The 10,545-nt window shown below is 39.4% G+C and overlaps 1 protein-coding gene across 1 annotated transcript in view; it reads right to left on the minus strand.

Moving 5' to 3' along the window:
- Positions 1-10,545, minus strand: part of DNA2 (DNA replication helicase/nuclease 2) — a 46,093-nt gene that overhangs the window by 5,353 nt on the left and 30,195 nt on the right. The window contains exons 10-15 of the mRNA XM_006835829.1: positions 8,983-9,213; positions 5,438-5,554; positions 5,252-5,361; positions 4,674-4,783; positions 3,445-3,669; positions 5-198 (exon numbers count right to left, since the gene is read on the minus strand). Of these exons, the coding sequence (XP_006835892.1) occupies positions 5-198; positions 3,445-3,669; positions 4,674-4,783; positions 5,252-5,361; positions 5,438-5,554; positions 8,983-9,213 (987 nt within the window). The remainder of the gene's footprint in view (positions 1-4; positions 199-3,444; positions 3,670-4,673; positions 4,784-5,251; positions 5,362-5,437; positions 5,555-8,982; positions 9,214-10,545) is intronic.

Genomic DNA, 10,545 nt, shown 5'->3' on the forward strand with positions numbered 1-10,545 from the left:
TGACCTTGCTTCACGATTTAGCACCAGGGGAGGAAGTTGCTGATGATCTCCCACCAACACAAATCTCTGTGAGAAAAAAAGTGGTCCCAGGCAAACAGGCTGGCTAATTTGAGATGCTTCATCCACAATACAAAAATCAAAAATTTTGCGGGAAAAAATAGGATGATTTATTCCCATACATGTTGTTGCAACTATGAGCTGAAAACAAATTAAAAAAAAAAAAAGATCAGTTATAATATGCAAACAGAAATGTAATTTGCTTTTCTTATTTTTGACATTAAAAGATTTAAAACAAAAAAATGTTTGGACCATAGGAATCACCCAGTATTATTTGAATTCTGAAACATTGCCTGAGAAAAATTTTTAATTCTTTTTCTTTACTAAGAATTAAGGTAAACTGGTGAGTCTGATGACCAGCTGGGTAGCTCTTTCCACAGGCTCTTGTGGTTCTTGGAGGAATTTTGTGAACAGTCTGGCACAGTAACATTTGTTCCATGTCAGTAGCACTTCCAGCTCTTTGACATGGTAGAACAGAAACTTGCAGGAGCCACTGGACAGCATGTGTTTTGTTTTCTTGTTGCTCCCATAACCAGTGTTGACCATCAAGATCTGGCCCTTAAATCTTCTTTGCACGTTGTTGTCAATGTCTCTGGGCTTGCACCAATTATGCTTACTTTTGACTTAATGGTCTGATTGGTGCTGGATGAATTTGTTGGTCCTCTTTTTGACCATCTTGGGTTTCACCAGCAGTCTCAGGGCAGCCTTGATGCTGGTAGAGATGGCTCCTTCATAGGCAGCACCAAGGAAGAGGGAGGGGAAGGTGAGGCACAAGGACTGAGGGACTTCAAAGAGGTGATCTTCGTAGATTTTTCTCCAAGAACACACAGGACAGTCACAAGGGAGAAGTCTTAAGAAAACTGAAGAAAGAAAAGGAGTGGCTCTGTAAGACAAGCACTAGACTGCAAGCCTGCCAGCCGCTCCGCAGGAGAAAGGTGAGGCTTTCTGCTGCTGCAAAAATTTACAGCACTGGTATACGTAGGGGATTACAGTCATTGTAATAAAACCAGCTACATGATTTATTGAATGTAAAACTAATGATCTGCCCTGTAAGCTTTCACTCAATCCACAATAAAAACCTTTAAAAAAAAGAAGAAAATACTACAGCTAGAGTCAGGCACACCTTAGTCCTCAAACTGACAACTTTGCTCATTAACACTGTAAAGAAATTTTTGGCAGATTTGCCTGATGGAATACTCCTTTGGCTGCTGCTTCTATAAGTGTTGACTGTGGATCCAAGCAAAATGAAATCTTTGACAACTTCAATCTTTCTTCCATTTGTGATGCTATTTACAGTCTTTGATCTTCATCATCATCAGTACATATTTCAAGTTCTCTCCAGTTGGGTCATCTGTATATCGCAGGTTGTTAATGAGTTGTCCTTCAATCCTGATGCCCTGTTTTTCTTCATACAATCCAACTTCTCAGATTATATGCTCAGCATACAGATTGAAAAAATATGGTGAAAAGATTTAAAAAAATTTTTTTACAGCATCAGAAACCCTTTACAGGGTTTCTATGAGTTGGACCTGAATTGACTGCCCCTAACACTGCAAGTTAATGATCTACACTGCAAAGTCGATTTGAACCGCATGGTGGGCAGTTCTAGCTCACCAGAAATCCTACACTGGGGTCTCTATGAGTGGTCTCTATTGACAGCACTTAACAACAATAAACAACAACAACAACAGCTATCTGAAAGGTTTACAGTTGGAACTCAAGTCCAGAAAAAAAGGCCTGGCCTACAACCATGGTCCACTCAGATCAGAAGATCCTCAAAAAGAGAAGAAAAAACAGTATGATAAGTTTCAAAATAATAATGAAGACCATAATTAAATTCAAGTCAAAATCATGACAGACTGGTGGAACCCCCAAGACTGTGGCTCCTAGACACCCCTCAGTCTGTAAAAAAAAAGAAAGAAAACTGAAAACTGCATTGGCAAGAAAAAAGCCAGGAAAGCCGCACTGAGGGAACTTTTCCATCTTGACAATGCACTTACTCATTCAAGGGCGCCAAGGGCTGTCCTGTGAGAACTTCGCTGGAAAACCTAACCCCATACACCTCTGCCCTTCACACTTTTTGTTTCTTAAACTCAAAGAATATTTAAAAGGAACATAGTTTAAGTCCCTCAAGGATGCTAACACTGCTTTTTCAACACAGTGTAAATCAGAGCACAGAGAATTCTTCAGGGAAGGATTAGAGAGATGAGACACCCTCTTCAGAAGTATATCAACCTAGACAGAGGGTATGTAGAGACATCGGCTTCACATTTTGATACTGTTATTTGATAAAGGCTTCTATCATTTTGTTGGAATGCTTTTTTTTAACTTAACCTCATACTTAGCAATAAAAAGGAATGAACTATTGACATACACAACAATTGAATGAATCTCCAGAGAATTTTGCTCAGTGAAAAACACCAAGCCCAAAAGTTTATATACTTTAATCACTCCATGCATATAACATTGTTGAAATTAAAACCTTACGAAAACAGAGAGCAGGTTAGTAGTTGCTAAGGTTAAGGCGGGGCTGAGGCAGGAGTAGCACGTGTGTGTATAAAACGGCAACATGATGGCTCCGTGTGGTGGTTGCATGGAGGTCAGTTGCCCGTGTGATGTTGTACTACAGCTCTGCAAGATGTTACCATTGGGCAAAGGGTACACAGCATCTCACTTAATATTTCTTACAACTACATGTGAAAATACAATTATTGGAAAATAAAGTTCACTTTAAAATTTAAAAAAATTTTAAAGCAACTCAACATATATCTTAACCACTTCAAAATTTATCAAAAATTGCTATAGATAAGAGATAGTCAAAGTATATTAGAATTAGATAAAGGTAAAATATTGGAATTCAAGAATTAAATCCACTTTAAAAGATTTTTTTTTAAGGGAGAAAAAAAAAACACACACACACACACAAAACATCATTTAAAAGTTTGCAGTAAAAAATTACACAGGGGTTTTAAAATTTGGGGGGGAAATTGAATTAACAGATAATGAAAATTATCCACAAATTTCTTGAAGTCCCCTTGTACAGATATTAAAAAAATAAACAATAGGTTCTATACAAAATCCCAGAAATACTTATCATAATACCACTTAAGTATAATTGCTTCTGACCTAAACGTAATAAAACATTCTTAATATTAATAATATTCTAGTATATTTCAAATGAAAAAAGGGGAGCCCTGAGTAATATGCCAGAAATCTTGTTTTCATTCAGAGGCAAGAATAAACTGCAAATTAATGAAGTGGTCCGGTGCCAGATGCAAATTAATCCCACAGAAATCTGACTACTCTGACTAAGGTTCCCACAGCCTCATTCCCCTCTAATTCTGGTTGAAGGAACTACAGTTGGTATTGTACACTCACTGTACTTACTTGACTATTGTAGAGTGCTTCTAAATGAGATAAAGATGTAATGGACTCTGATCTGCAGATTTCCTCCTCTGTAAATTTCTGGATATCTGGATGAACCTTCTGAGTCTGACCCAAACGCAAAAATCCTACTTTGAACTTCGCTAACTTCAAAAGAATATTGTCAACAGCAGAGTGTGTATAGCTGGTTAACAAAACACTAAAACCACAGGCATGGAGGATTCGTACCTGGTAACAGACAAAAGAAAGAAAACAACATTACTTATCATTCTATTTCTAATGCACTTATACTTTCAAAACGAACTGGAAAATATAATATGAAGATATCTAGGAGCTAAGCCAAGTAGTGTTCATCTTTAGATCATAAAGTCAATTTTTATATTTTATATTTATATTTTTTAGAATTCCCTGGCATTATTTTACTTGCTATTAATGACATGTTGGTCCCTGGGTGACACAAATAGTTTGCACTTGGCTGATAAGCACAAGGTTGCTGGTTTCCACCCACCCAACAGCACCATGGAAGAAAAGGTCTAGCAAGCTGCTTCCATACAGAGTGCAGCCAAGGAAACCCAAAGGAGCAGTTCTACTATGTGACCCACAGGGCTGTCATCAGTACAAATTGACAATGTAAAACAACGGTAACAATATGGATATAACACATTACTGTTGTTTCAAGTGCCGGTGAGTTGGTTCTGAATCACAGCAACCCTGTATAGTGTTTCTGAGGAGCAGTTGGTAGGTTTGAACCACCAACCTTGTGGTTAGCAGTTCAGTGCTGATCCTACAGCGTTACAGCAGAAGTCCATTTTACACATACATGTACACATACATGTACATATAGATATAAATTTTGATAGTACCTGGCACACATTGATGATCAGAAAACACTTGCTGCCATCATTATGATTATACTAGGACTGTTTAGGGATATACTGACATGGGAAAAAAATCCAACCAACTCTGTATAGTTTATCATTTTTAAAGGGAAAATAAAACATGACACACACACCCACAAAGAAAAAAACAATCTTAGAAAATTTTTAATCCAACAAATCCCATGATTAAAACTATTTCTGATACAGCTTTACTATTTCTCAAGTCATTTAAAAAAGTTAATTTGAAATGAAGACATTTGGAATATCAGACTTTTTGATGTCAACATCACATCCTCTGAACCCAGGAGCCAATGTAAATACTCAGTTTCTATGCAAAAAAAGTAATAACCTTACAAGAGTACATATTGTAGTTGTCTTTCCGGTCCCGGGCATACCCACAATGAGTGTGTAGTCTTTTGAAAGAAGTACCTTTTTCATTGCTTGCCTTTGAGGTTTATTCAAACCTACATTGAAAATTAAAAATAACAGAAAAAAAGAGTGTTGGACTTTAATAAGCAAATTATCAATTTTATAAGAAAAGCAGACTCTTACAAAAGTCTGTTATTTAATACACCCTTTCTTACTCTTTCTTCACAATAAGAAAATGTTATGGTGACCTAAAAGGATATTATGTATCAACAACTTCCAAAGACTTTATCTAAATACTATAATTACAAGTCTAATAGATTATCAATGTACTTGTTAAGTGCCGTCAAATCGGTTCCAACTCATAGCTACCCTGTATAAGGTTTCCAAGGAGCAGCTGGTAGTTTTCAACCGCCAACCTTGTGGTTCATTCGGACCTTGCGGTCCAGAGCGTTAGCCTACAGTGCCACACCAGGACTCCATCAATATGCTACATCACAGGATAAGTTAAATGACAAATAGAACTGAGGAAAACTATGGAAATCAACAAGCCAGTAAGAGCAAACCTTTGAGAATGCTGGCAACTGTATCCTTTGCATCATGTGGGAGAACAGAACTGAGGTATGATATAAACTGAGGTTCACGAAAGTCAATGATTAAATCCCGAAGTTTTTTGCTACAAATAAAAAATACTTTTAGTGATAGCCTTTAGAAAAGTGGAAAGAAGTTCAAATCCATTCACTGTTACAAACCTGGCATAAGTGTTTTCCATCAATTTAGAGAGATTTGTTAGCGGGGTAACTATATCACAATTCTTTTCTTCTTGGTCTAGTCTGAGCAGAGTAGATTTTGGGAGTGCTGACAAATTCCTGAAACAGATGTACATAGTCAGTTGGACTGTAGAACAATCATGTTGCAGTTTTCTAAAAGGGTAAATGGGCCCCAACAACTACTAAGATAACCATTGCTGTTGTTAACCATACAGTTCCAACTCACAGTATCCTGTATAGGGTTTCCAGGGCTATAAATCTTCGTGGGAGCATAAAGCCTCATCTTTCTCCTGCAGAATGGCTGGTGGGCTCGAACCACCAACCTTGTGGTTCACAGTCCAGTGCATATACTACGAGCCACCATGCTCCCTTAAAAGGACTTCCAGGTTTTACTTCATTTTTGGCAATGAAAGGCAGCAAGAGGCCCTAGACTGGCTAGAAAGGAGGGAAGAGGAGGGCACAAGGAACCAAGGTGACAGCAGTTAGTAATCAGGAACTTGGCCTTGCAGTCTCACCTGGACTCACTTCCCCTGGATAAATGCTGACCACAGAGCTCCTCCCTCCAACAGCCTGGTACACAGGGGTCTTCCCTGAGGCTTTCTGCAACTCCTTTCTGTCTCTAGGGTCCCTTTCCTGGTCCACTGTACTGCTCTTTCGAGTTATTTTCCTTTGGGTCTCATGATCTCATGTGACTTTAAATACTGTATCTACATCTTCAGGCCTCACCTCACATTCCTTTAGCACCTGTCTTCTCATCCAAGCTAACAATTTGGATGTTTACCAGGTAGCAGGACTCGATTACAAGCCAGGCACTTCTCTTTGTCCTTACAGAACCTAACCCTCACTCGTGGTACTGATCTCAGTTGGTCCCTTGGTCCTAACTTCTCCCTCACCCTCTTCCCAACCTGCATAAGCAATCTGCATCCAAATGCTGGACAAGTTTATTCTTTCAATATTTTTCAAAGTCATCCCATCCTTTCTGCCGGCACCACCCTGCCCTCTACGGACTTTCAGCAACATCCTGGCTTCTCTGATTTAAGTTTTTCCTCCATTAATTCAGTGGTGTGGTGCTGTAGGGTAACGCACAAGGTCAGCGGTTCAAACCCACCAGCTGCCCCTCGGACACCCTATAAAGGGTCACGGTAAGTCAGAACCAACTTGACAGCACTTAACAAAAATACAGCAAGAGAAAAATACAAATCCAATAACTATCATTCTTTGTTTAAAGTCCTTCAAAATACTTCAACAAAATCAAAACTTTTAACATTATGACCCAACCTTTCTAATCACTACTTGACTTCTATTTTACAAAATACTGAATGACATTCACTTCCGTGAATACTCTGTGTCATGCTATGTCACTCCATTGTCCCTTTGCTCAACATATTCCCTTTATGCCCTTCTTACAGAGCGTCAGCAGGCTAACTTACTAGTCTAGACAATGAAGTCAGGGTAACTCTCAAAACGGTTTCCCTGAGCCACTGAAAGTTGGGTTAAACACCACTTTTCTGTGTTCTCATCAACTCAAGTACTTATCATGGTGGGGGTGGTGTACCATGGAGTTACTTCCGACTCATAGCGACCCTGCATAGGGTTTCTAAGACTATAAATCTTTACAGGAGCAGAAAGCCTCATCATTCTCCCATGGAACAGCTGGTAGTTTCGAACTGCTGACCTTGAGGTTGGCAACCCAACTCGTAACCATTGTGCTACCACAGCTCTTCAAGTACTCACCATAGTAGAGAGAAAATATGTGTGAGTTTTTGCCCACAAAACTATAAACTCTTCCTCAAAGGCTTACATAGTACCTAATACATGGTGTCCTCATAAAGCACTGTAGGATAAGCACTGGACCACAGGGTCAGTTTGAACCACAGTGTTAGCAGTTCAAATCCACCAGTCGTTCCTCACATACCCTAGAGTTCCTAAGAGTTGGAACTGACTCTGTAGTACTTTAACAATAACAATACATGGTAGGCACTAAATAAACACTGCAGGGGGCTGTAGTGAATTCCAGTAGATATCAGGAAGATTGTGGCTCATACTCCTAATATATGAAACCAAGACAAGGGTTGGTTATGGTCCAACTAGCATTTCCTGGCCAGTATGTGAACAAGCCTGGACATCTCACTGATGGTTACCCAGACGTCACAAAGTTCCAATGGCTGATCTCCAGCCTTTAAGAAACGGTCAGCCCCACTGAATAGTTTTCATCTTGTATAGACGGGTCTGGTGAAAGAAGATGGGGATAAGATTCTTATGATTCAATAGTGAGTAACTGTTATTTTGACTAATTGAGATTATCACAACTGTAAAGGTAGAAGATGTGTAACAAAAAGTGGGGAGTAGTTACTATTATATTCCAGGAACAGAGGACCCTAAGACCATCAGGAGGGAAGAGCATGAGCAGAACATGGGATCCTAACCAGAGAAGCAGCAACTACAGAGATGGAGGCAAAGGTGACGTCATGGAGAGATAGAGCCGCTGAGGACTCTAGACTCATAAAAAGAAAAACACTGTGTGCTGGTGGGCAGGAGGCAGGTTTGTAAAAAAGTGCCCTTTGGTTGTTTAAATGATTAGATAATTATATATTCCTACATGATTTTATGTATATCAAAAAAAAAAAAGAGGGAATAGAGGCCAATACTGTTAACCAATGGTACAAGGAGAGGATTGTAATCATTGCAATTAAACAAAATACAATTGGTTGAGTGCAAAACCGATGTCCTCCCATGTAAACTATCAGACAATTCACAATAAAAACTTAAAAAAAAAAAAAAGAACGTTCACAGCAACAGTATTCCTAACACCCAAAAAGTGGAAACTACCCAAATGTCCATGTGCTGATGAGCGGATAAACAAATGTGGTATACCCATGTTGTTGTTAAGTGCTGTCAAGTTGATTCCAACCCACAGCGACCATGTACAGTGTTTCCAAGGAGCAACTGGTGAGCTTGAACCACCAACCATGCAGTTCAAATGACTTTGCAGTCTGACGCATTAGCCCACAGCGCCACACCAGGACTCCTAGTGGAGAACAAATGTGGTATACTCATAGTAGATAAACAAATGGGGTATACCCAAAGTGGGTAAACAAATGGGATACACCCACGGAATGGAATAGTATTCAGCAGTGAAAACGAACAAGTACTGATGCAGGCTACCGCTTGCATGAACCTTGAAAACATTACGCTGAGTGAAAACAGCCAGACACAAAAGGCTGCATCCTATATTATTCCATATGTATGAAATATCTAGAATAAGTAACATCAGAGACAGAAGGAGATGAGTGGTTGCCTAGCCTTGGTGAACCTGAAGGCGACATGGGGAAGGGGAGGTAGGAGGACACAGCTGCTACAGCACACAGGACTTCTGTCAGGGTGATGAGAATTGATAGTTGTGACGGTTACACAACTTTGTGAATATACTAAAAACCACTGAGTTATACACTTCAAATGGATCAAATGTACGTGAGTTCATTTCAACAATAAAGCTTTTACCAAAATAGCAGAGCATGTTTTATTACCTGTCTAGTAAGCAGGTTACTGTTGCCACATCAATCTTCTTCACATATCCCCTAGACAAAGCAAAGAGTGCTCTCTCTTCTCCACTTAAAATAATCCTGTCACCTGCCATTAGATTTGTGACAGGCACAGCACCAGTTTTCCGTCGAAAATGATGTAAATATAGGCCTTCACAAACTGTTATTACATTTTCTGTTCTAATCAGGTCTCCAATGCAGTTGCCCCTTTCCTCCCTGTAAAAGAGAAACAGAACGTTTTTCTTTTTTCTTTATCTTTTACTTTTTTTTTCTTTAGGTTTTTATTGAGGATTGAGTGTAAGTTTACAGGGCAGATCATCAGTTTTACATTCAACAAAGCATACAACTTGTTTCATCACAATGATTACATTTCCCTCCATGTACCATCAGTTAACAGTATTTCCTCTCTTTAAAAAAAACACACACATACACACACTCAGGCACATATAAAAATTTACACCATCAAAGGGCCCATTCTGCAAGTCTGCCTACTGGCCACCAGCTCTTAGGCCCTCTCTTCCCATAAATCTAAATTCCTCAGCTGCTCCCTGTCTCCATACCCCATCTCTGCCTCTATCTCTGGTGTCGCTGCTTCTCTGGAGAAGGTTCCACATTCTGCTTGTGCTCTTCTCCCTTGATGGGCCTAAGTCCTTTGTTTCTGGACTGTAAGATTAACTGCTCCCCCACTTTTGTTCAAAACTTCTACCTTTACAGTAGTGACAGTCACAATTAGTCACGATAACAATTACTCACTATTGAATCATAGGAATCTTATCCTCATCTTTTAATCAAACCCATCTAGACAAGATGACAACTATTCAGTGGGGACTCTTTCTTCTTCTATACACTCTTAAACTAAACTCCCTCTTGAAACCTTGTAAGCAAGTCACTTTGTGCCTTTATCACCCCTCATTTTAGGTAGGCAATGTCTAAGTTGCCCGTCCCTAACTACCCTGTGTACAGTATGGATAGCATTGATATTTGATGTGAAGACTCCTTCCCTCTCTGTTGGTATTTAGAGTAACTACCTCCACGAGTATAGGTCAGGCTCATCAAATTGTAGCAATTTACTCTCATTTCCTTTATCAAAAATTGTTTTGTTTTTCTTTTTCATCATACTCTAGTCAAGTTCTGATGATCAAGCCATCGAGGCTAGGTCAAATGGGTACAATCTGCAAGTTTGGGTGTTTTGAATGTCTGGAAAAGAAGTTTTTATTTTCCTGTTTTTGAAAGATGTTTTGTGTCTAGAATTCTGGGATCATGGGTTTTTCCTTCAGTTTTTTTTAATGTTTTATTGTGAATTATGTGATCGTTTACATGGGAGAACATTAGCTTTAGATTCATCCAATCCTATATTATTTCACTGCCATGGTTACAATCCCCTCCATGCATCATCAACCAACCAAAGGGTATACCCTACAAGCCTGCCCCTGGGTCATTAGCACACAGTCCCTCTCCCTCTCTGTGTCTAAAGGCCCCAGCCACTCCACCTCTCTACAACATCATCTCTGCCTCCATCTCTGGCATCACTGCTTCTCTGGGTAGGGT

Source organism: Chrysochloris asiatica, unplaced genomic scaffold, assembly GCF_000296735.1.
Source record: "Chrysochloris asiatica unplaced genomic scaffold, ChrAsi1.0 scaffold00020, whole genome shotgun sequence".
Lineage (NCBI taxonomy): Eukaryota > Metazoa > Chordata > Mammalia > Afrosoricida > Chrysochloridae > Chrysochloris > Chrysochloris asiatica.